Consider the following 26,730-nt stretch of genomic DNA (forward strand, 5'->3'; position numbering starts at 1 on the left):
AGAAATACATTGTTCGTTCGTTTTAAAAAAAATTTTTTTATTCTCGAATGTGAAAAACTCCACCCAGGATATTAGCCTCTGAAGACTCATAGCCTGGCACTTGGCTTATATGATCAATGTCACCATCCTCGTTAGAATCCAGACTAGAGTGCGGGTCTGCTGCATTCATCTTCTGACACAGCTAACAACTGTAAAAAGTTTGCCACTGTCAGTTCTTCCTGCCATTATGGCCAGAAAGCAAAAACTTCTGATTTCTCAACTGTGTTCAATAAATGCTCAATGAAGATTCAAAATATAGTGTCTCCAGCCTTCTTTGGTACCTCTCGAAAGGTGATGTAATAACCCCTTGGGCAACACAACAAGAAAATTGAAAAATGATGCAACAGTGACATTTTATTTCACTATTGTGTCATCCTTCTAGGTGACAGGTTTATTTTTCACTATAATTACATTCTTTGTTTTTAGTGTCGTTGGGCACAGCTAATGAGTAATGATGAAATAAAGTGGCTCAAAACAAAAGAGAAATAAGATCACTAACACCATCATGCTATCTTAGACTTATCAAAGGGTTCAGTGAACCCTTATGGTATTTGTGAGACAGAACGAGTCTTTGTTCTTTGGAAAACCTCTAGGAAAGAATAAAACCATGAAGTAGCAAACCATATAAACAAAACTGCTCCAAAAAAGAAACTAAAAAAAGAAATTGATTATGTGCTGACAGTGAATCTGAGAACTGTAGTTTCCTCTCTGCACAACTGTCCCGGTCTGTACTTCTACCAACAGAACAGAGGAACCTCTGCGGTCCATGGGACCAACACTTTACATTACCCAGTCTAATTTTTGCCTATTAGATATAAAGAGATATTTATATAATTGTTTTAATTTGATTTTTTTCTTACTCTTAATAGTTTTGGGCATTTGTTTATGTCTGTTACCTTTTGGAGTACTCTCATGAGTTGTCTGCTCCAAGGAAGCTTTTAAGAAATACTGAGGCTCCAGTGCCTCAATTTCTGGGAGTGAAGCAGGCATCAGAATCATGTTAAGGTTCCAAATGGGATATTACTGTGCAGCCGGAGCTGAGAACCATTCTGTGATCTGGGCTACTGCTTTTTCTCTGACTCCTCTCCTCCCTCTCCTCCCACTCCTCCCACTCCTGTTCCTCCACCTTGCTGCTGTGTCTCCAACACCAGCACTCTCCTGCCACAGGCCCTTTGCACTGGCTGCTCCTTTGGCTTGAAGACATCTCCTCTTAGAGGTCCAGTCAGCTTGCTCCTTCCTGTAAGGCTCTGACTCTCTCACCCTCCAAATAATAGCACTTATCCAACAACCACCTCCAGTGTCAGACCTTCTTCTCGCTACGTCTGTCTCACTGACACCAGAATGTAAACACAAAAGCAGAGAATTTGCTTACTCTGTTCCCTCTGCATTCCCTAGAATAGAAAGCAACTCAATGGCAAGCAACTTAATATGTACTGAACAAATAATTCTGAATGAAAAAGTCAGAATTTGGGAGTGGTCATAAACCATATCTCAATACATTCTGTAAAATTTGAGAACAATATAAAAACTGTGTATAAATCACCACAGCAAACATTCCTTCCGCATACTGTAAGGCCTGAAAAACCAACACTGGAGACAGTGGGCAGATTCATAGGGAAGCAAGAATATATATATATTCTTGTATTGTTGTATTCTGTCAAGAAATTCTCCAGACCACTTACCCCTCTAGGTAAATGCTCACTAAGGTAAAGAAATAGGGCAGATGGCAAAAGCTGGGCAATTATTTTCTAAAGATCAGAGATGTCAGGAATGTTGAAGACGGATTCTGAACCTTTATTCCTGCCTTCTTTGCTTCTCCCCGATCTCCCAACTTGCTTCACTCCAATGGTTTGGCTCAAGAAATCCAGTTCTCCCATTCCTCTCCTCTCATCTCTTCCCTTATCACACCCCTACATGACCCTGCTCACAGGAGAGATAAACATGTAACCATTAGTCCTACCCCTTTGGGCTGTCCTGGCCAATGCACTGCAGGGGGAGCCAGCAATTTAGCACTGGGCCTCAGTCCCGCCACTGCAAGCTCTGAGCCTCTGAACAAAGGTCTGCACCTCTCCAAGCCCGGTTCCCAAGCCTGTGAGAGGAGGAAGTTGGAGCAGACATCTTGAAAACTTATTTCCAAATACCACTTGGCAGATCAACCTGATTCAATGACCATATAATAATTTAGAGTTTCTTAAGAAAAAGAACTGGTTTTTTTTTTTTCCTCGAAAATTAATTGTAGCAAATACTCACCACAGTTCATTGTCAAGAGGGTCTGAATGTTCTGCTCTAAATAATTCTATTTGTTCGTTTCAGATCGCTTTTACTTACCAACACAACCCACACCGGTGGGGTTCAGCTGGAAATCAGGTGGGCAGTTACACTCGTAACGCCCAGGCGTGTTGACACATAGGCCGTTCACACAGTTTATGGGATCTGCACATTCATCGATATCTAGGAAAAACATTTAGAATGCCCATGTTAAGATCTTTACTTTCTCTATGCACACTGCTACTGCAAAAATTTGGTAGATTTTTTTTAAGTTAGTAGATCATTATGAAGTCTTCAGCACAATGAAATAAAGATTAGATTCTTGCATACAGTACCTAAAACAGTCTCCAACTACATGGTTATTTATGATAATGTCATTTAATATCCTTAATACATAAATAGCAATTAAATGTTGGAATTTTGACAAAGAAAAAAATTGTCACATTCACTTAAGTAAAATTGTATATATACATATATGTGTGTGTTTATGTACAAAGAAAATATATAAAGAAATACTTTCCTCGTTTTTTTTTTTGTTACAGATGTTTCTCCTTTTTTACACCATTGGCTCCCCCTTCCCCACCCCACCCCTGTGTCTGACTACTTTCCTAGTTTTATGTTAGATATTTAATATTAGGTTGTTTATATAAAAATGGATTAATCCCATTAAAAATAAATGTATCAGAATGTAATTTTCTGTTTCAAAAAAATGTATAACCCAAGGCTGAGCAGAAATCTGAGGAATTTTTACACCTACCACAAAATATTCATTTCAATTAATAAGAACACAATTAAGCCCTTAGCTGGCCATACCTGTGCAGTTTCCGCCTGTTCTATCCAATTCATAACCATCATCGCAGATACAATGAAACATTCCAGGCAAATTATTACATGTTCCAAAGACACAAATATTTTGGAAAGAGCATTCATCAATATCTGAAAAATTAAAAAAATAATTTCTTGCTTATAAGGACATTTTAAATTAATGTGTATCATTAATTAATTTTTCTATCTCCTCAGATATTCTTATGCAGTAAAAGTTTATCTTTTTCTTTGAGCAGGTAAATGGCAGCCACTAATATTCATCTAGGAACAAATATAAAACAATACTATTTTATTTTATTTACACTATTTTAACTGTCTTGGGTTATAATATACTTAAACAAAAAAAAATTCTCCAAAGGCATAAAAAACACAAAAATTAAATATGAATATGTGAAAGGAATAAGGCTGTAAAAATTAAAGATAAAAACAAATTCAAAGATTCTAAAATTTAGTGGAAAAAGTTTTTAAACATTTACAACATACGAAATACATATCATTAACATTACTAAGGTTTAACTTTTTAAAACTTTTTAAGTCTGTAATCTGATCTGTTATAAAGTCAGTTTAAAAAGGGAAATAATTTTTTTTCCTAAAAGCATGAAATAAGATCATCCTTTGCTCTACAGTCTTACAAATTTCATTAAAATAGCTCTATTGAAGCCAGGAATTCAGTTTATGAAACTCTTCCATGAGGCTTTAACTCAGTCAATAAATAAGAAATCACTCCTCATTCATATGAAAATGAAGGCACACATGTATGTGTGTGTACAGCTGCAGAAATAATCTATATTTCTCCTCATAGAAAGAGGGTGAATATTTCATACACAAATTACCTCATATTCTAAGAATGCAGACCAGGCATGCCATTTTAGGCTAGACCATGCAAATCATCTGAAAGTGCTGTCTTAAATCTCAAAGGGTTTCTCTGGTCAATTAAAGTATGACAATTAAGATGAAAAGAATGAGTTTCAACTAACTTAGAGTTAAGGTACCATTCAAATTGTGTTTAAAAGTTCAAATGATATATAAAGGTATCTATCTTTGTGTTGGGGCAATAAATAAAATTATTCTCTTTACATAAATGAATAAAGACTCATTAAACTAGTTTGTCATTGAATTGCATTAATCTGTAACTGACAATGGAACTGTGTTATCAACACTCTGTTAATGCATTTTACTTTTCAATGACCTTTATTGGAAATAACTTCGATTTAAATAATGTAATAGTTGTGCAAAATAAGGTTTTTTTAAAAGAGAATACTAACTTGGTTTTATAAAATGGATGCATGCTCACAAATTCAAATATAAAGTATTGATATCAAACAGAAAAGACAGAAAACAATTCAGAAAATAAAAGAGCAAAAACAAAAAATCACTTCACAATTCTTCCACCCAGAAAGAACTATCATTGATAAACATCATGTCAAATATTTCCCTATGCATAATCACAGAGTGAAGCTAACACTATTTTTATGCATCAGATCAGTTTTTATTTATCTCAACAGTTTCTAAAATACTCTCTATTGTTAAAAATTGGTGAAAATACTAAAAATGTATTATCTTTTGGCTTTAGGTTAAAATTCAAGTATAATTTTTAGACAGTACAATTAATAAGAAAATTAGCATTCATATATGCTTCCAACTTACTTGTTATTTATATTATTTTCACTTCTTTTAAAAAAAGATTTTTAAATTGATTTTTAGAGAGAGAGAGAGAGAGAGAGAAACACTGATGTGAGAGTGGAACATTGATTGGCTGCCTCCTGCATACCCCTATCGGGGATTGAGCCCCGCAACCCAAGCATGTGCCCTGACTGGGAATCAAACTGGTTAACCTTTCAGTGCACAGGATGATGCCCACCATCTAAGCCACACCAGCAGGCCTATTTTCACCTTTTACGTTTTCATGGCCTTTACCACAATCTCTACAGTATATTAGTACTAATTCTCCACTTAAAGGAATCGATAATGTTTTAACGTCATCTTCTCCAGTAATTCGTGATTGGCTGTGCTTCATTGCTAAGTTCGTGTTCTTTTTTCCCAAGAAGGGAGAGTGCACAGGTATTTTCTTCCTGCATTATTTCATATGTGAGAATATGCCTATAGTCTTTACAGTTAACTAACTAACTGCTGAGGTATAACATTCTTGAGTCACATGTACCTTCAGAACTTCGATGGCATTGTTCTAGTTTCTTCTGGTACTGAATGTATCTTTTTCATTCATGACTTGCCTTTTCTATCTACTGTCTGAAGAATTCTTCTCTAGAACTTAAGTCAACAAAAGGTATAAGGCTGTCTTTGTCTCATAATTTACCTTTTCCTGAGCATTCAGTTTTTCTATTTCAGAATAATATTTGGCTGTGTAGTACTTTTGGGTGCTTCACTTCAGAGACATCAATTATGTTTATGGTCTTTGTCTTTTATCTCATAGTGTTCATTTCTTTCTTTCCTCTTCACTGCCATTATCTCAAGTCCATTCCCTAGACTAGTAGTTACATTTTCATTGATCTCTTTGCTCTTTCTAGTGAAAAGTTCTATAAATTTGGTGCATTAGTCCCCAATTTTTGTTTCCATTGATGCTGCAATCTCCCTCTGTGTCTTTTGTCCTTTTTTGTTTTTATAATCTTTTGGAACTTGTTCAATTATATTTTATTAAGGTCATCTATTATGGCACAAAGTACCTGTAGGATATTTGCTTGTGTCCCTAGGACAGTTTTCTTCTACTCCAGTTAGTTCTTTTTTAAAAAAAATATTTTTTCTTTATTGAGTTTGAGAGAGAGAGGAAGGGAGAGGTAGAAAGAGATGGAAACATTTATGAGAGAGAACATCAACTGGCTGCCTCCTGCATGCCCCCCCCTGGGAATCGGGCCCACAACCTGGGCATATACCCTGACCAGGAATCGAACCAGTGACCTCCTCTTGGTGCATAGGTCGACGCTCAATCACTGAGCCACACCGGCTGGGCTCCAGTTAGTTCTTTATTTACTTTTTAAAATATCCTCACCCAAGAATATTTTTCCATTCATCTTCAGATAGAGTGGGAGGAAGGGAGAGAGAGGGCGAGAGAGAGAAACATCGACGTGGGAGGGACATATCAACTGGTTGCCTCCCACATAACCCCAACCAGGTCTGGGGACGAACTGCAACCAAGGTACATGCCCTTCACTGGAAATGAACCCACAACTCTTTGGTCTGCAGGCTGATGCTCCAACCGCTGAGCCAAACCAGACAGGGCTTTATCTGCTTTTTGAACATTCCTTTTGCTGCTGTTGTTGATTCCATAGGATGCCTGCACAGTTGCCACTGGTTATTTTCATTCTGTGTACACATTGTTTGGTCAGCTCTTTCAAGAGATTTTACATACCTAGGTATAGTTTAGATGGAGCTTCTTGACATTCTCTTTTCTTTGTCTGAGCTTTATTTGGAAGACAGCTTGGAGTATGGGTTTCATGATTTTATTCCATAGCCCAACTTTTCACAAAGTGGGAGGAGTAGGGGAACAGTTTCATTAGGTGTGGACCAGGGAAACGTGGATGGGAAGAGCTCCACTGGGCTCTGTGTGCTCACTGTCGATGAACCTGGCCTATGTGCTCTCTTTAGAGATTACATTAAACAGCCTGTATCTAGGCTCAGCCCATCCGGTGTAAACCTGTCCCTTAGGAGGTTCCTCCAGGTTTCGTACTCTCCCATTTAACTGGGGAATACTGGGAAGTGCCAAATCCAGCAACTTTTTGGATTCTAGAAATGCTGAGAATTTGTGGTGAGAAAAGAGATCTGAGTGGATAATGTTGATTAGACGGTCAGTTCAGAGGGGCATATATTTGTAAGATGGAAGGACATTAGGGAATTAAATTAGTACATTCAGTACAAACTGTCTACATGAGCCAGATCTTATAGGGCAAAATGAAGAGAAATAGGCACAACCATGAAAGTACATTTTCAGGAACTCAAAAGTTGGCAATTAGCTAAATAGAACAGAGAGTTTCAACTCAGGGTGAACTATAGGAGTGTCACTGTCAGTTACCCTGGCAACTGGGATTTCTCTTGGTCGTAATAACATATTATGAGAAAATCAACATACGAAAGAAGTACAGTAAATAGAAACTACTTAGCGTCAACTTGGGAGAGGTCTGAAAGAATTTCTAGAGGGTCCTATACCACAGATAAAGGAACAGAATTACGAACAGGAAATTCTTTATTATGTATAAAGAATTAATTTTGAAATTGTATGTTGGCAGAAGTGTCTGGCTACTGCTTACTTGTTCCTTTTCCTGCTAACTCTTGTCAAGCTGACATGGGTAATAAATCATGTCATTCCATAACCACACTGACTCACATTTTCTACTGACTGGCTTCAGTGCTTAGAAGAAACCATGACGGGGAAAAAGTGAAGCTCACTCTACAGTTGCCTTGTGTAAGGTGGATTCCACCATGCCCAGTCTAGCAGCTCACTGCACAAGAACCAATGCTTTCAGCTTCTATTATCATCTTCCCCAAGGCCTACTATTTATCCTTTTATCTGATGCCCTCAAAATCGGCGGACATTTATGAAACATTCCATGATCTTTTAGCCACACTTTCTTCGGTGCCACTTCCGTAAATGGGTCAGTTAGGCTGTACTCCGAACCGACTTGGATTGTATAATTTGGTCTTGGGTTGCTGAAGTGTGTGTGTGTGTGTGTGTGTGTGTGTGTGTGTGTGTTGCTAGTTACTATTTCTGTTCATCTGATTAGACACTAGTGTAGGGAGAGCCTGTGATCTGGTTTCATTTTATAATCTTTGCTTAGCAGTCAGCTTTAGTTATTTTTTTTAAAGGTTTTCTATGAATCACTAATTTTGTTGAAGCCTTACTGTTTATATAAATTCTTTTCAGCCTTTTCCTTTCTTCATTTGCATTTTGATGAACTCCTTATGAACACAATGATGGCCCAAACGATGTCTAATGTGAACGGAGTCTCCAGTTTAAAAGAAAATCCAAATTCTTTTTCTTGGAAAGATATGAACCTAGTCACTAAGTCCCATTTCTAGGAAAGGGGGATGATGTCATCACTGAGAGGAAGGAGACATTGCTATTAGGCAATAGGTGCAGTCCTTGATGAGTCCCTGAAGGACTTCAGTCCCAGACATACAGACAGCAGACTGAAACATGAAGGCAAATGCCAAAAATGGGCTCCTTACATTTTGATAAACACATTAAATAGCAGTGATTGGGGTAGATAGTATATCATATTTTAGAAAACGGAATAGTTTTTCCACATGTCATTCATTTAGTGATAAAAAAAGAAATGCTTAAAAAAAAAAAAAGAATGAGCCAACTTCCAACTATTGGCTCGTGGCCAGGAAAACTTCATAAGAGATGAAAGCTGCCTTCCTCATTATTCATTCAGCAAAATAATCCATGCTTAAACGAATGACTTTTTTATGTGCAGCATGTGCTGTGTATTCTGCTTCCAGGTGGAGCCTGTTCCAGCCCTTTTTGTGGTTTCATTTGCTGTAGTTGATCCAACTTGGAAATGAGCTGGAATCCTGGTGACCCACCTTGGCAGGATCTGCTGTCTGCGGCTGGAGTGAAGCCCATCTCGCACTCGCAGCGATATGCACCCGGGACGTTGAGGCATTGTCCGTTCTCACAGAGATTGATGTTTTCTGCACACTCATCAACATCTGGGGGAATAAGCAAATTACATCTCTATTAAGTCCCCAACTTCATGACACATTTTTTCCTTGCTCTATAACTAAATCAGTTTCACTGGCTTGAGTGAGTGCTCATGAACCTGAAACAACAGTTCATCACAGTCACCTAAACAGGGGTGTACAACACGATAGTGGAGCTGTTCAACCTACCCCTTCACATTAAATTTTAACAGGTGCAGGTTCCTGTCACCTTTGTCTGAGTTCTCTTCAATACCAGTTTGTAGCATCAGTGTTACACACCAACATCATTCAGATATGACAAAGAGCATCGGTACTAACCTTAAACTGCTATTAATTAATTTGACATCACAGTGTTAGAAGAAATGACTCATTCTTTCACAAGTTCTAAGTATTTTTAAGCAAATTAGGGACACTCTATGAGAATTAGGAAAGTTTTTTTCATGTCATCACAATCAAATCAAAATACTCCTATCTTAATTATGCAAATGGACATTATTCATAAAACTTAAAGATAATTTATTAATTCCATCTCATGTAAAGAAGCGGGAAGGACAGAAACCAATGTTTATTGAGGGCAGATATTTGCCCGGCGGTGAGTTAGCTGCCTGACATGCACGCTTTCATTTAGTTCACCGATCTTGTGAGGGTCAGAAGAGGAAGAACCGTAGCCAAGGGCAGACAACCGAGCGGGAGCCACAGCGAGCTCATCTGTGGCTGAGCCGAGATCTGAGCACACTGGGTCTGACACCAAAGCCACGCCCTCTCCTTCACACCAGGATGCAGGGAAATTCTGAGAAGGATGAAATAGCCAAGGCTTAAAAGTAATAATGCTTTAAAACTGAACAGGCAAGCTTTCTTAAAGAGGCATCTGAAAATGATGAGTCTGTTTTTTTGTCAGTAATTAGCAAAACAATTAGAGCCTATCACAGTTATGGGTTTAAGGTGTGTCCTGAAATTCAACTGAGAAAGACCTATCCTACAAGCAAAAGCATCATACTTCATGTCTAGAAAGATGATCTAGTTTTAAAAATGAATATAATGAGTAGATGGTTTATCCTCAAGGAATGTGGAATAAATAGCAGCTAAGTAGAAGCGAACATTTATTGAGCTCATATGATGTGTTTTTCTAAGCCCTTTACAGGTTTTATTTCATTAAGTCTTTTCAAAACCATGTGATCAGCTGAGAGTTTTGATAAACACATTAAATAGTAGTGACTGGGTAGGTCATATATCGTATCTGAAGAAGATAAATAGTTTTCCCACACCTCACTCATTCAGTGATTGAAAAAATAACAAAATCGATGGTACTATTCTTATTACTATGCCCATTTAAAGACCACACAGGTTAAGTCATTTACTTACGGCGACAGATACAGCCAGGAAGCAGTACAGGCAAGACCTGAATTCAGGTGGTCTGATTCAGACAGAGCCTGTATTTTTGGTCAGTGTGTTAATAAATGAACGAGAGAAAATGATAGTCATTAGCAGTAAAGAATAGTAATAAATGCCATTATTTAAAATGTTTTAAATATTTTAGAAAATTTTTCAGGTTTTTGTGCTTAATGAAAGAAAGATATGTAGTCACCTGTAAGTTTTTAAACAGAGGTAGGGATTTCAGCCTCCTTTAATCCGTTTTCTTCAAATAAGGACAGCAAATACAGTGTTCCAGAAAGTCACACCAGCACACACTCCCAGGCTCTCACTCACCTGAGCAGGTGAAGCCATCTCCAGTGAAGCCTTCAGAGCAGGCACAGCGGTAGGATCCCGGGGTGTTGACACACTGAGCGTTGATGCTGCACTGGTGGGTTCCGTTAGAGCACTCGTCCAGATCTGCGTGCCAAGAAAACACAGCAATAACGTGCAGAAACAAAAATGGAACATTTGAACATTCAGAGAGGTTTTTGATCGTCTCCATTTAAATGTAAACTGGCCAAATGGAATGTGTTTTAGTGTATCTTTAAGGTCACCGTTCCAATTCTCTAAGACAGCAGTTCTCAACCTGTGGGTCGCCACCCCTTTGGGGGGGCGAACGACCCTTTCACAGGGGTCGTCTACGACCATCGGAAAACATATATTTCCAATGACGACTCATAACAGGCAAAATTACAGTTATGAAGTAGCAACAAAAATAATGTTATGGTTGGGGAGGTCACCACAACATGAGGAACTGAATTAAAGGGTCGCGGCATTAGGAAGGTTGAGAACCGCTGCTCTAAGATGTCAGACCCATAATCCAAAATGCTCACACCATGAACAGGGGCCAGAAGCACAAATTCAAGCATTTTGAGAGGTATCTTATCAACTAACTTTTTAATGACTGAAAAAAAACCAGGGCCGTGTTTCCTTCTGACATCTACTCAGGGCGGGTTTTATCACTGGTTTCATGATCAAGACAAAAGGGGTCAACTTCTAAGCTATTACTGAATTTCTGAGCAGGAAAACTAGCTAGATTTTTAAAGTGTATTTTATAGGTGAGCAGACTGGTATGTGATTCTTGACCTCATGAAGCCCAAAGTCTAGTGGAAAAGACAGATGTTACACACAGAAAATTAAGTTAAATGTTGTTCCACATGTCATGAAGACACACGGCAGAGCGCTACGGGAGAGTCAGAAGGGCCTGTAGGTGCAGGAACAAGGGGAGCTCCCGCAAGGAAGTAAGTTTTAGTTAACTTCAGACCTAAAGGATGAATAAAAGCCTGCTGAACAGAAGCAGGGCAGGGTGTTACCTACGGAAGGAACAGCACACAGGAAGACACAGAGCAGGAAAGGAGCTTGGTGTAACAAATGAAAGAAGGTCAGACGACAGAGCACAATGCGGGGCGGGGGTGGGGGGCACAGCTGTGACCGAAGATGAAACCGGAGAGATGGTGGAAGGATGCTATAGGGTCTTATAACCCACGTAAGGAAGCTAGATTTTATCCTAAATTCAATGGATTAAAATGACAATCGTGAAGACATCAGGTCCGTGGTTTGAAAGATTTGCCTGGCTGCTGTCTGAAGAGTGGATTGGGAGGAGGGCCAGAGAGGATACTGAGAACGGAGATGGGAAGGAGTGATGGGTTGGGATGGTATTTTGGAGTCGAGAGGCCCAGGCACAGCTGAATCTTGGGCAGTGGAGGAAGGCTCTTTGGCAATAGCTGGCCAGAGTGATAGATGGACAAGAAAGCACAAAAAAGGGAGGCTAAAAGAGAGAAAGAGTAGTCAAATGGGAAGGGGATGTGGCCGAAACGCGGTGAGATGAATGAGATGCCCGGACTGGAGGTGGTGGCTAGAGGACCACCCATTTGAAGCCATCAGAGAACATTCCTTAGCCAAGTTATTTGTAAACTATGATCACTTAAATTCTATAGTCAGCTCATTAACATCTGGTAAGTATAAAACAATTAAATGGATGAAAAAGCATATTCAAATTAACATTATTAGTAAGAGATTGTTAAGGCCATTTTTTAAAAAATGTGTTTTTATTGATTTTTTTTTAGAGAGACAGGGAGAGAGAGATAGAAGCATCGATGTGAGAGACAGACAGCAATTGGCTGCCTCCTACACACTCCACAGTGGGGATTAAGCCCACAACTCAGGCATGTGCCCTGACAAGGAATCGAACCAGGACCTCTCAGTCCATGGGACCATGCTCAGTCCACTGAGCCACACCGGCTGGGCCAGAAGGCTAGTCTTTAATGCTTATGGCAGGCTTATAAGATTTGAAAGGGAAATCATGGGGAGGTCAGTTAGACTTGATTAATTTTCTACTTTAAATAGAACTGATTAAGCCTTACTATTTGGAAACTGCCTTATTGTTAAGCATGTAAAACAATGAGCATTTAGGCAGCACTGTGCATGACACCAAGAGTAAAATCCAGTTTTCTGCCTCACAGCCTCAAAGGCTTATTAAGCTTTGGCTCAAGAACTGTAAAACTTGGAGTAAGGCAACCGTCTTCCCATTCTCCTTTCTTTGAATCAGATCCTCTGCAATCCAGCAAAACATTTAGATTTCTCTGGAAGAAAAATTCTATTTTCTATTAAGAAGCTGCTGGTAACTGACCACTTACTTCAGACTTAGGTTATCTGAAGAAAAAAACAACAACAACACCTTTTCATTCCTTGCATTTCTTTCACTGAGTTTTAAATCTCACTGATTACTCTATGAAGAGACTGGGAAAATATAGTAGTCATTTTCTTCAAACAGCTGTTTGGATTTCTGGCTGCACATCAAATAATTTTTTACTGAACAACATACTGAAAAGAAGATGCCAAGGCATACTGCTGTAATTCAATCATTTATACTATTGTTAAAGGAAACTCTTAGACGAAGACTATGTTACCACTAAAGGTAGCCTTTGGTGTTTCAGGAGCATACGTGAAAGGGAAGAGCATGCTCCTGTTCAAGGATGTGCGTCAACACCTATGGGAAGAAGAGCCTCTGAGAATGTTGTGTCTTATGGAAGGTTGTTTACATTTGCAAACTCACCAATACATTTGATGCCATTTCCAATCCAGCCTTCTCTGCAGCTGCATTTGAAGCTTCCTGGGACGTTCAGACACGAGGCGTGCATGTCGCAGTTGTGGGCACCAATTTCACACTCATCCACATCTGGGAAACCGTGGTTAACATGGAGAAGATAAACCACAAACTAATTAGTTCTACTTCCCAGTATATTTCTGTGCAGATAAAATTTTAAAGTAAATATAAAAGTATCTAAACCTGTACAAAGAAAACATTAACATTTTAATTTTTAATTTTTGCAAAGTTCAATGAGATTTGAAAGGTTATGATCCAAATCAAGCAAGTCCTTCCCTGGAAGAAGTTGCCAGCCCTCTTCCGGGAAGAGTGCGATGCAGCAGCTCTTGTCCCCACAGATACGTGTGTTAGCACCCCACCCAGGGGCCCTTCTCCCGTCCCGGGCCCAGGCGAAACTCCACGTAGAAGGCATCAGATTACAGCCGGCAAGAGAAATCTTATTTCCAAAAAAGAGACTGCTGCTCTTCTTTCCTATTCATATTTGTTACATATTTTACATGAATAACAAGCCTGACTTTTTAAAGTGATGGTATATTCTCTTTTTAAAATTACATGGTCATTTGTCATTTTTTAAATCAATGCAACATTTTACAGAGTTTCATTTCAGTGTGCATGTTCCTATTTATTTGACAATATATAAAAATATTCACTGGAAATGTTATTTGGAAAATGATGAAGTTTTTGCCTATATAACATACATATATACACACAGATATATGCATATATACATATATGTGTATATATATACATATATCTGTGTATATAATCTACGTGGTTCCCCAAAGCTTTCTAGAACTTCACAAAATAGTCTCTTCTAGCCAGCTCAATGATTACATATTATAGATCCTGAAATCAATCAATCATAGATCCTGAAATCAATCAATCTCTGTCTCTCTCTCTGTCTCTGTCTGTCTGTCTCTCTCTCTCTCTTACACACACACACACACACACACACACAACACACACACAGAACTACTGGCTTCACATCCACACTGCTAGTGGTGAATATGCAGAGTACACTGTATACTTGCCCTTTCCTGAAAACATAACTTAAGGGCCAGGCTGCCAGCTGAGCCACCCTCCACCTGCCTTGAGCAAAATACCGCATGAGGGCCTTAAGCTGAGCAATGAGGAATGACTGGTGCAAAGCTTGGGACTTCCTAGCCCTCCCTCCAGCCCTTTATCCAAAAGGCTAAAACTACTTACTAGATAAAGAGAACAAGAGATAAAGTGAATGGTGAGAGCAAAGAAAGAAAGTAAAGAGAGAACAAAGAGAGGCAATTTGGACAGGGAGAAGAGAGGACAAAAGCAAATGAAAGAGGAGAGAGGAAAAGCCACAGGAAAAAAAGGAAAAAAGTAGTCTAAATAGAATCTAGATAAATGTGGTTAGTTTAGAAGAACTTCAAACACAAGCAACACTGGGAGCCCTTCGGGTGTTCCGTTGCTTCTTCCTTACGTGCGCCTCCCGCCTGGGCAGCAGTCCAAAGAAAGGGAGCGCTGCTCAGGAGCCACCGGACACAGTCAGCACCAGGGGCCCTGACTCCACAGCTGACTCCACACCCGCTCTCTACCCACCCGTGGGCCCGCAGCCACCTCCAAGGTAGGGAGAGGCTGAGGCGGTGTGCCACCACCAAGAGGAGCCAAACACATCACACAGGCTCTGTGTCAGTTACTCATCACACACAGTCACAGCCTGGTGTAGGTAACAGCCCAAGAGATACAGGTGTACAGATGGCGTCAAAGGTTGGCTCTGAAATATAGAAGCCAAAGCACAGAGGATCCAAGCTGGAGACCTACCTGTGCATCCTGTGGTCCCCTTCTTCACTGAGTAACCCAGCTGACAGTGACAAATGAAGGATCCCTTGGTGTTCTCACATTCCCCAAACATGCAGATGTTCGAGTTTAAGTCACACTCATTCACATCTGGAAAATGTAATTTTGATACCTCGGTTAATACTTAGTAGTTCAGAAGCTATCTTTTTTTTTTTTTTCAGAAGCTATCTTTTAAATGGAACAGCATAATGTTAAAATACACAAATAAAATTTAAAATATAATCTATTTGCAAGACACAGTATTGCAGATAAATATGTCTTTAGAGATTTTCTCAAGTAATTTTTCCTTTCCAGCTTTTACATCTTTTAATAAAATGGTTTGACATTTTAAAATAACTGAAAAGGCCTCTTCTTACGTTTATGTGTGTGTGCGCATAAATTCGTGTATGCGTATGTGTATATAAATATTTATCCTGTTCTTACGGTACCCACCAATGCACGTTTTCATGTCCATTGAAGCCATGAAGCCGTCGTAACACAGACAACGATACTCTCCAGGAATGTTGGTACACTGGCCACCGTCACAGATATCAGGATTATTTTCACATTCATCAATATCTGGTGATACACAAGTAACGTTGGATGAAAGGAAGGATGGCTTTTTTTAAGCTCAGACATTTTTTTCCCCCATCAAATCATTTTTTTCCAGTTCCACTCAAATTATCTGGAGCCACATCTGTAAGGTAAAAGCAAGGAGAGGCACGAGGTCTGCGCATCTCTCCTTTGTACCTGCGCACGATCTCCCGTCGGGCATCAGGGCGTAGCCCTCGCTGCAGCTGCACGCGTAGCTGCCTTCGGAATTGGTGCACTGGGTGTCACAGCCTCCGTTCATTATCATGCACTCGTCGATGTCTGTGAACACAGTATGGCCACCACATGAATTGTCAGGGCTACTTAAAAAACAAATAAAGAGTGTTTCTTCTCTTGAAACTGATCATGCTTAAATAGCTTTGGATTTTTCTCCCCACTATGTGTGTTGATTTATCATCATACCATTAGTCTTTTAAAATTCTCTTTGCTTCCTTTTAGACAGTATTCCAGTTGACATGTAGCACCATTAACCAAAAATTAAAGGGCCCAGAAATATAATAGCTATGGAGTTTAGGGGGTTTTCTACGATAAAACCAGAGATTCCTCTGCGAAACCACCAAACCACACCATCTTAGAGATCTGCTCCTGTTCTTAGATTCATTGTGAGGACAAAGGACTCCCAAAGACTTCATTATATAGTCAGTGCCAGCAGCTGTCCTAGGCTGACTGAAGAAATGCGGGTTCCAGACCCACTTGGCTTATGCTTACCTGTGCAGCCCTGCCGGTCGGGCGTGGCCTGGTACCCAGGATTGCAGGAGCACTGATAAGTTCCGATCATGTTCACACATTTTCCGTTTCTACAGAGATTGTCACTCAGGGAGCATTCATTAATATCTAAAGAAAGATGCACAGAATGAATGTTTCATGCAATTAAAAGCATCACATAAACTATCACTGGAGCAGTGATCTGCAAAGGGCTTTGTGCACTGCAGGGGGAAGTAAGATAATCCTCCTAGGGCATCCAAAGAAAATGCTGCCATCTGTGTTTCTTATTTCTTTCCACAACAGGGCTGTCCAGTAGAATTTTCTATGATGATGGAACTGTTCCATATCTGTGTTGTCCAATACATAGCTCCAACTGAGCATTTGAAAATGTGGCTAGTGTGACTAAGGATTGGCTTCTTAATGTTATTTAATTTTCATTAAATTTAAATAGCCACACAAGGCTAGTGACCACCACGTTAGACCACACACATCCAGCACACACCAGAAATGAAGCTGGCTAACATTTAATAGATGCATTTACATTGGCACGCTTGGCTGGTCCTGTCTGATGGTCAAGTGCTGACGTCTCCTGAGGGAATTCATCTGGTCCCACAAAATGGGCTGCTTCCAGGGACCCCACTTGTTTGTCTGTTTTTGAGTTGTGTGTTTAGTTTGCCTGAGAGGTGGACCTACCTATCATACTGCCTATTTTAAAATTAACTAACCCTTATAAGATGAACAGGTGCCTTAAACAAGCTCCTGCAAAAATTTGTGGAATAAACCAGTCCTAATGATGAAACCACAAGAGAATAGCAACAAAATGGTAGGGACACTTTCCTTTATACAAGCTACCTGTCATACCAACATGAGGGTAAAAACAATGACAACATAACCAGATGTAGCAAGAAATCCATCCCTAATTCGCAAAATTAGCAAGAAGCCTATGGGGCATTAAAATGTATGTCTATACCCATCAAATGTTAATTTTATTATATATGGAAAAAAATGTATCTAATATTGTACCTTGAACCTTTGAGGGGCACCTTTTTTCAGCTCCAAGATCCATAAAAACCAGTTAACAAAATAAACTGGCCTTAGAAACAGATCTCCAAGTCACTGTTTGACAACTACGAATAAATATTTTGTAATTATCTGTGTAAAAAAGCTATTTGTACCACTATTAAAATGAAATAAAAATATTTAAAACTTTTAAATTCACCTTTAAAAAAATGTCTGTTTAGTCTATGATTTAAGATTCATCTAATATAGTAGCATCTCGCTATAAATAGGGTTTATAAATAAATACACTGAGATGTGCTTAAAAATTATGTTTTCAAATGGAGGTTTGTGATCTGCCCTATTTTAAACTGTCTTATTTGTTTATACTTTCCAGAAGGACTTCTGTGAAGAAAATGTTTCCTGGCCAGATGAAAGTTTTAAGACAGTCAGCCCCGGGGCCTTCATTTATGTCTGAGAAGCAGCAGGTCAGAACACTCTAAGACCAACTGCTGGTCTTCTCCTGTGACTCGATGTCCCTGCTGAACTCAGGGCTAGGAGGAGACCTCAGTGTTTCTGTGAGAAGAGGGAGCAGAGGGAGCTCACATGTTTACACACCCTGTGAATGAGCAGACCCCGTGATGGCAGACATGGGAGCACGGAAGTGGACTTGACTGCATAGGTGTATGCACAGGTGAACTAGCAGGGAGCAGGCCTTCCAATAGGAGCAGGTATATGCACAGGTGAACTATCAGGGAGCAGGCCTTCCAACAGGAGCAGGTGTATGCACAGGTGAACTATCAGGGAGCAGGCCGTCCAACGGGAGCAGGTATATGCACAGGTGAACTATCAGGGAGCAGGCCTTCCAACAGGAGCAGGTGTATGCACAGGTGAACTATCAGGAGCAGGCCGTCCAACGGGAGCAGGTATATGCACAGGTGAACTATCAGGGAGCAGGCCTTCCAACAGGAGGTGTATGCACAGGTGAACTATCAGGGAGCAGGCCGTCCAACGGGAACAGGTGTGTGCACAGGTGAACTATCAGGGAGCAGGCCTTCCAACAGGAGCAGGTGTATGCACAGGTGAACTAGCAGGGAGCAGGTCTTCCAACAGGAAGTATATGAACAGGTGAACCATCAGGAAGCAGGCCTTCCAACGGGAGCAAGTGTATGCACAGGTGAACCATCAGGGAGCAGGCCCTCCAAGGGGAGCAGGTGTATGTACAGGTGAACTATCAGGGAGCAGGCCTTCCAACAGGAGGTGTATGCACAGGTGAACCATCAGGAAGCAGGCCTTCCAACGGGAGCAAGTGTATGCACAGGTGAACCATCAGGGAGAAGGCCCTCCAAGGGGAGCAGGTGTATGTACAGGTGAACTATCAGGGAGCAGGCCTTCCAACAGGAGCAGGTGTATGCACAGGTGAACCATCAGGGAGCTGGCCTTCCAACGGGAGCAGGTATATGCACAGGTGAACCATCAGGGAGCAGGCCTTCCAATGGGAGCAGCTTTCCCATCCTGTCTACCTGGAGGCGGGAACTGCGTGGCCTGGCCCAGGGCCCCTCACAAGGGGCCTTTCAAATGTGCTTGTAATGGAAGAGGCTGACCAGGATAATGCTGGCTCATTCGAGTGTGTCACTGAGGCATTCTCTACAGACAGCCTGAATCCAAAAGGAGAGACTCTGCCTGTCTCATTTTTCATCAGCTAGATTTATTAGAGGCAACCACTGATCTTTATCATCTTGACGGGCTGAGCTGAGTGGGCCCATGAGGAGAAGACAGACTCACCCACACAGTCCTCACGTGACGGTGACAGCTCGTGTCCCAGTGGGCAGTCACACTGAAAGCTGCCCTCAGTGTTCACACAGGTGCCACCCCTACAAAGGAGAGGGTTACGTTCACATTCGTCAATGTCTGAAAGGTAAAAATGTGAGAGCCATTAAAGAACTCTGAGGGAAACATATTCACGCAGACAGCATGGGAGAAAGAATCATTACGTGAGGGAGGTGTGACCCAGATGGGACAGACAGGCTTAACACACGGGACGGTGCTCACCTCCCTTTTCCTATTATCAGTGGACAAACAGTTCAAGTTCTACTCTCAAAGACCGTGAGCTAGCAAGGAATTTACTTGTACAAAATGGGCAGGCTCCCACGAGGTAAAAACACAACAAAACAATAGTTGCTTTATATCACTCTAAACTCCAGATATCATTGACGGCTATCCACATCTCTAATAGAAGTGAAAGAAAATCTTAGACGTATCACCTCGACGGGGCAGGAGGTGAGTCCGACAGGTTGCTGAAAACGAAGGAGTGGCCTAACAGGTGGGCAATACTGAAGAGTTTGCAATACCACGCAGTTTAGGAAAACAACACGGGATTCGCATGCCTGACTGTGCATTTTGGGGTCACCACACAAGGTCATCCATTTTAAATGAATCCTTCCTGGGCAGTTAGCCTGTGTTGATTTTAGAGTCTACGAATAAACAGAACCCAGCCTCAGTATCTCGCTGCCATTAAGGCGCCAAGAGGCCGGGGCTCCCCCAGAGCTATCTGGGAGCAGACTTCCTGTCTGCCGTGTGCAGCTCCTTGCCAAGCGTGCTGTTCACGGCTCTGAGGCAGCCGAGGTGGAGCCGCGGCCTGTGCGCGGCTGGTGTCAGGACAGGAGAGGAAGAGCGCGGGCACGCTTACCCATGCAGTTCTTCATCATCATGAACCCACTCTCGTAGCCTTCGAAGCACTCACACTCAAAGCTGCCGGGCGTGTTGACACAGATCCCACTTCCGCAGAGATCGGGGGAGATCCTGCACTCGTCGATGTCTAATTCACAGGGTTTAAGAGAAATGGAAACATAGACTGAGATGGGTAGGTGTTGGCGAAGAGAGAGCTCTGGCCTTCCGAGGGAAAGTGGAGCGCACTGGAAACTTTAGAGAAGTCAGTGGCTAGTGGTCTGAGGATACGTTTTTTTCAAATCAGCTAGAAGGGGACAGGGCTGAGGCACATTCCTTTCCCCAACTGCCAAAACTGTCTTGGCCTTTAGGAATTCCGGAATTGTGGATTTCCCTCTGTGGCTTCGAGGTGGCCACAGAGAAGTGAACCAAGCAACTGCGGTATGAGCCGAACAAGGCAGGTGGCAAAGGAAGAAGCAGTGGGCACACGAGTCAAGTCTCAAGCAAGATGCAAAGACCTTGCTGGTTCTGCGACACTGACCTACGCCCAGCCTGGCGTGAGAACCGGGGGCTGTGGCCTCTGGGCAGGATGACCGACCACAGAGCGACAACCTCACAGGCAGACCAGCCAACTACCCTGAGCTGGAGAGCGCTCACAAGCTGCGGGGCCTTGGAATTTGTCCCAATGTGTGTTTTTGTGTCACATTCGATGTGATCTAATTTTTACAACATAGATTTTTTAAAATGATGTATTTATTACTCTTTTGTATTCCATAGTAAATATGAATCTTCAATAGCTGCATTTATATTCTCAAAAACAGGAGTCTCTGAGAAATCTCCCATGCCTGTCACTAAGATTTCTCAATGGAGAAGTCAAATCTAGAAAACACGACTTATAGTAAATGATTTTTGTCGCAATGGGAAAAACAGCGGTGGCCAGCGTCAGGCTATTTTGCTGACTTTCCATTTTTAAGTTTTTCTATGACAGGATTTATAAGTCACATTGCTTTCTCCCAGCTGTTGGTTTTAGTGATTTTCCCAACAGCAGGCCACATTGAAAAAAGGGAAAAAAAAAAAAAAAAAAGTAGGTACTTCCTTTTAAACAAAAATCTTAAAATGCGTGGACTCAATTTAGCAGCTAACCATATGCAGACCAATTCTCTTGCTTTGTATCCATCAGTACCTAGGGATCTAGCACTGCCGGTGAGAGCCACTGAAGAGCACAGAGTGAGTGTCACGGCAGAGCAGGGGCCCACTGCGGCGGCGTAACGTGTGGGAGCCGCACAGTGTGGAGCATGGGCTCTGGAACCGGAGGCCCTGGAACCGGAGGCCGGGGTACAACCCCACTGCGTTGTCTTCCGGGTGTGGGGCCTTGGGAAATCATGTGATCTCTGTCTCTCACTGTCTCTATCTGTAGCATGGGCAGCACAGGACGACCCACCTCACAGGAGTAAGTGAATTGACCTGTGTCAAGTACTTGTCTCATAGAAAGTGCAGTGTCTATGCAAGCGATCCCCCGGTCAGAACTGGGGTTGTGAAGAAAGGTGGCCTTGGTCCTGGAATGCTGCATGGAGATTCTAACTTGAAAGATGCAGGGGAAACAGAAAGGCACGAGATAAAGTGCACAGGTGAATGCAAAGAATGCATTTCTGAGCACAGGGAGCTGCAGCGTGGCCAGACTGCAGAGGTGAAATCGGTGTCAGTACCGGGGGAGGGGTGTGATCACTGAGGGCCCACACACGGCAGCAGACTGGCCCGAAATGCCGTGAGGACAGGCAGCCGCAGTGCCCCGCTGTCCTTGCCCGTCATACCCCACAGCACTGCGGTGCTATCCACAAGCATCTGTCCCTTTTATATAGTTAAAGAAAGTGGGCTTCGGAGCTAGAGTAATCTGACTCATTTCACACCGAAAAGAAGCAGCGCGGTCTGACCCGGAAGACTCTGAGCTTCTTCACCCAGGTCTAGGATGGTCTGAGCAACGGGATGGTTCTGAGAAGTCACACAATCTAAGCCCTGCTTTAGGATGATAAGCCTGGTGGCTGTGAACATGAAGGGTGTGACTGTGGAAAGTGAACGGGTTGGAAGATGTTAGAAGACTCTGCCAGGTAGGAGATTCCCTGAAATGCTGCCCAGGTCTCCCTTCAGAGAAAGGACGTCCTTGTCCTTCCCCTGACAGAAAGCCCTGAGATGTACACTGTCTTCAGGAAACGCCTTGGCTGGGAGGACCGCTTCCCCACAATTGCAGCTTTTCTCTGGGCAGATGCAGCCAAAGGTTGAACATGCAGGTAGCACACAGGCCTAGCCCCTTTGTCCTAACTCAAGAGTTCTTGCGAGCCACCCCAGACCTGAGCCCCAGCGGGGTAGGCTGAGCCTGCCCTGGGCCTGCCTCCCAGCCCAGCTCCTCCCTCTGCCTCCTGCTGCCTTCCCCTCCCTCCTAGCTGCTGAGTCCCAGGGCAACCCCTGATAACTCCATGCATGTTCATCTTTGCCCAGAGTCTGCTTCCTCAGGAACCAGACCTGCATTCGCAATAGTCTAGAAGCAATGTTGTAAGTGCCCGAAACAGCCATTTTTCTGGGAGAACATATGTAACTCTCTCACTTGTTTATCAGGAGAGAGATATGTCAAAATTAACTCTGAGGCTTCAATCCTGAGTGAAATCATACTATTAATCCACACAAGGAAGTCCTTAGTAGACGGAGGGGGGTGGGTGGGACACAGGCAGATTAAAGCAAAGAGAAACTGTCCAGATGGAAGTTAGAAATGCTGGCAGAGTAGAGGGCAGGAGGCAGCACCTAGAAGTCAGCGCGTGAAGGAGACCACCCAGGAAGTCATGATGGTGGATGCAGTTCCAGAGGCAGAATGCTGAGAGGGCAAAGGACGTGGGAAATGCTCCAGGGGGGGAAATGCCGAAGTCCAGAGAACCCGTGAAGAGGAGAAGCAGCCTCGCAGCCAGGGAAGGGCGACTGAGACCGGGAAGCACCATGAAAAGCACGAGAGAAGAAAGTCAAGGCGGGAATTCAGCCAGAGGCTGAGCAGAACATGCACAAGACGAAGACGTTTTTAACGCGCAGTAGTATTTTGCAAGATTATGTATATGAGGGAAGGCGACACTCCGGGTTAGGTTGGATTACAAGGAAAATGGCTAGTTAAAAGAGAGGCAAAAGCAGAAAAACAGGATGGTGGCTTGAGGGAAAAGAAGGGCCGAGGACACGTTTTGTTTATAAGTCTAGGGGACGGAAGCGGTAAACAGGGGAGAAGCCAGGGAGAGGAGCGAGCTCTGCCGGAGAAGGGCCGGGCGCAGGAGGAGAGGAGAGCGAAAGAGAGGAATCGGCTGGAAAACTGAGTTAGACCATCGCATCTCATTCTCTGAAAGTGAAGAGACTGTGGGAGGAAAAAGAAATGTTATCACGAGAGAGGAGGGTGTGAGAGGGTAATCCTGGCAATCAGACTTGGTCTCAATGAAGAAGCAAGGGGATGAGTCAGGATGTGGAGGTGTGGGGGTACAAAGAGGCCAACACGTGTGTCTGCGAGGCCTGGCCGAAGGAGAGCGGATCTCAGTCCACTCTTAGACTCTCCCAGCCAAGCTCAGCAGCCCAGAGCGCAGAAAATAATGGCGATGGGCAAGGGTTGGGGACCGGCATGGGAGTGCATAGCAGAGGACCAGACGGCGGAACTTCAGAAGACTAGATGGACAGTTTTGAAATGTTTCTGGGGTAGTGTAGGCTGTGTAGGTCCATGAGTGAATCCAGCGCTACTTTATGAATCAGGAAGTTAGAAAAGAGTCAAGCCCACCTGGCTAGTGTGGCTCAGTGGTTGGGCGTCGACCCATGCACCAAGAGGTGGCCAGTTCGATTCCCCATCAGGGCACATGCCCAGGTTGTGGGCCTGATCCCCAGTGGGGGCGTGCAGAAGGCGGCCAATCAATGTTCTCTCTCATCAATGTTTCTATCTCTCTCTTCCTTTCCTTCCTCTCTCTCTAAAAATCAATAAAGAAAAAAAACTAAAAAAAAAAGGAGTCAAGCCCTGGCTGGTGTTGTTCAGTGGTTAGAACATCAGCCCTTGAACCAAAAGGGTTTCAGATTTGATTGCCCGTCAAGGTCATGTACCCAAGTTGCAGGTTCAATCCCGGCTCCGGTTGGGGCATGTGCAGGAGGCAACCAATCGATGTGTCTCTCTCACATCAATGCTTCTATTTCTCTTCCCCTCCCTCCCTCCCTTCCACTATCTCTCCAAAAAAAAATAGGAGTCAAGAGAGACATTTCAAAGGACATCATGAAGAAGTAGCAGGAGTGAGGGAGGGCAGGAGAAAAGGGACAATTCCAAAGAGACAATAAATGAAAAGAGTTCTGAAAATAAGATTTTGGAGCTGTATCTCGAGTGTGGGATGATTTGTTATATTGTCTACTAGGAAAATTTGGAAGTTCATGTCCTTTCAGACTAAAGGGAATGCTTATGCTCATGAAGAAGGGTACATGAATGCTGACTAAAGCATAATTATTACGATAACTGTACACAGATGAGGAAAATAAGTTATAACTTCTCTATTTTAAACTCTACCATTTTAAAAAGAATACTATATCAAGTGTGTACAGTTGTTGATTTAATGGCTATGTTCTTAAGCACTCATATATTTGGAAAATCCTATTTTTATGTTGTTCCTGTAGAGAAAACAAGTAGCATTTTCATACTATTTTGCAGCGCTCTCCTAAGTGTGGAGAAGTGGTTTAAGAGTCTCAGAGTCGGGAAAAGGAAACGAAAGGAAAAATGCACATGTTTCCAGTGGGAGGATGGGCTCCCGATGGCCGTCCTTGCAAACACAGTAAGGGAGAGAACCGGGGTTTACCAAATGCAACGAGAACAATCTTACCTGTGCAGTTTCTTTCCTCCATGTCCAGAGCAAAGCCACTATTGCAACGGCACTTGAAACTTCCAATTGTGTTTCTGCACTTGCCGTAGGTGCACATCCCAGGGAAAGCTTTGCATTCGTTGATATCTAAAAGCAGAGTAAAGCTGGAATGAAGAGCTGGTTGACCCGAAAGAGTAGACCCATCACTTTAAGTTTAAAATCTATTAGGATGGAAACAATGTATCCAAGTAAAAATGGGGCATGTGGAAAATTCCAATGATCCCATTGACGCCCAAAACAAAAGTTTAAACTGGGAGCAAGATTCTGTGTTCTTCATGAAGAGCCTTGATGCCTTTATTTCTGCCCATTTACTTTGTCAAGTTTAGGGGGGTCTAGAGAAGTTTTTGCTACTTGGGGGCTGCATCTCGTCAGGCCATGCGAGGAAATCACAGCTACAGTAGAATGATCCAAGGACAGCAAGATCAGCGAACTGTTTTACATCTTTACTTCAACACCATCTTATACAGGTGACTTACAACCTGGGATAGAAGGTTGGCCACAAATTATGTCTAAGGAAGAAGATAAAGCAGGAAGGCAAATGTTTGCAGCAGAAGCAGCTCTCAGAGAACGTGGAGGGGAGCATTGGTGGAGGGGGGCTGTTACCTTTGTAAAATGGCCTCCCAGTAAGGACGTCCCCTCTGTTAGCAAAGCCAGGCCCCCTGGGGCACAGGGTGTCATACTCCTTGGTGCCAGGTTTGGGGCACTCCTCACACTCGGTGCCCCAGGCTGCCCCAACGGCACAGCAGCAGGCGTCCATACGGAACTTCCCAGGAACAGGGTGGACGCATTCATCCTCGTCCCACTTCAAGTAACACTGCTCCATGCGGATGTCTATGTGAAGGGCGAGAGTGCAGTCTGAGATTCATTGTAACACTCGCTGAGCGTTCAGATACCCAGTGTACCGAATGTCTGCTCTCTGCCTGGCCTGCCCGGCCCTGGAGACACACCAGCAGGTGAGACACACAGTCCCGCACCCCCTGGAACGCATTCCCCGAGGACAGTCATCTAGTGAGAGCACAGGTGGGTTCTCCTTCTGCATCATTTAATTCTCACAAGCCACCTTTAGGAAGAAAAGGTTGCCTTGCGACAAGGCTCCTTCATAGGGTCACCTGAGGCCCCCTTCTTGTACTGCTCACTTCAGAAAGAATAGAGTAATTTAGTGACAGATTCTTCCTGTTCATGGAATTGCTTGAAGTGGCCCGTGAGCAGTCCTGTCGCGTCCGAGTCATAAACAGGAAATGACCAACTCTAATCTATTTGCCAATTGGTACAATGATTAAAATACCTTGATAAAGGAACACTATTATTGCACTTAAGTTTTTTTTTTCCTCCTGCCAAATTTATCTTTTGCATCATGGTTTTTACTCTAGGTTATATAAATCTGCTCTAGTAAGGGGCCAGATTATTTGTTTAAATGTCACATTTTTCTTCAACCTCAAAGAATAGTTATGTTTCGTATGCTAGCTAGGACCTTAAAAGATAAATCAACAGTCACCAAATAGGATAAATCAGCACAATCTATAACTGACACGTTTATCTGTTAGCCAGTGGAGTTGTGGGTCAAACTACAGTCCAACACTTGGCTGCTCAATCGCAAATATGGATAATGAGTTCAGAAAAAGCTTTCCTTAACCAAATAACATGTTTTATGTGATAAGATTATTTCAAGATACTAAATCCTTTCCTAAACCTGAAAACTGTTTCACAGAGGGAAAGAGATCCCTA

The 26,730-nt window shown here is 42.5% G+C and overlaps 1 protein-coding gene across 1 annotated transcript in view; it reads right to left on the reverse strand.

Annotated features, from left to right (window-relative positions):
- The window catches only part of FBN2 (fibrillin 2), a 262,104-nt gene that overhangs the window by 53,030 nt on the left and 182,344 nt on the right, over positions 1–26,730 (reverse strand). The window contains exons 24-36 of the mRNA XM_036279132.1: positions 25,609–25,836; positions 24,967–25,092; positions 20,121–20,249; positions 19,217–19,342; positions 16,439–16,564; positions 15,869–15,991; positions 15,572–15,697; positions 15,104–15,229; positions 13,256–13,378; positions 10,495–10,617; positions 8,671–8,796; positions 3,121–3,243; positions 2,368–2,490 (exon numbers count right to left, since the gene is read on the reverse strand). Of these exons, the coding sequence (XP_036135025.1) occupies positions 2,368–2,490; positions 3,121–3,243; positions 8,671–8,796; positions 10,495–10,617; positions 13,256–13,378; positions 15,104–15,229; positions 15,572–15,697; positions 15,869–15,991; positions 16,439–16,564; positions 19,217–19,342; positions 20,121–20,249; positions 24,967–25,092; positions 25,609–25,836 (1,728 nt within the window). The remainder of the gene's footprint in view (positions 1–2,367; positions 2,491–3,120; positions 3,244–8,670; positions 8,797–10,494; positions 10,618–13,255; positions 13,379–15,103; positions 15,230–15,571; positions 15,698–15,868; positions 15,992–16,438; positions 16,565–19,216; positions 19,343–20,120; positions 20,250–24,966; positions 25,093–25,608; positions 25,837–26,730) is intronic.

This window comes from Molossus molossus, unplaced genomic scaffold (genome assembly GCF_014108415.1).
Source record: "Molossus molossus isolate mMolMol1 unplaced genomic scaffold, mMolMol1.p scaffold_m16_p_3, whole genome shotgun sequence".
Taxonomy (NCBI): domain Eukaryota; kingdom Metazoa; phylum Chordata; class Mammalia; order Chiroptera; family Molossidae; genus Molossus; species Molossus molossus.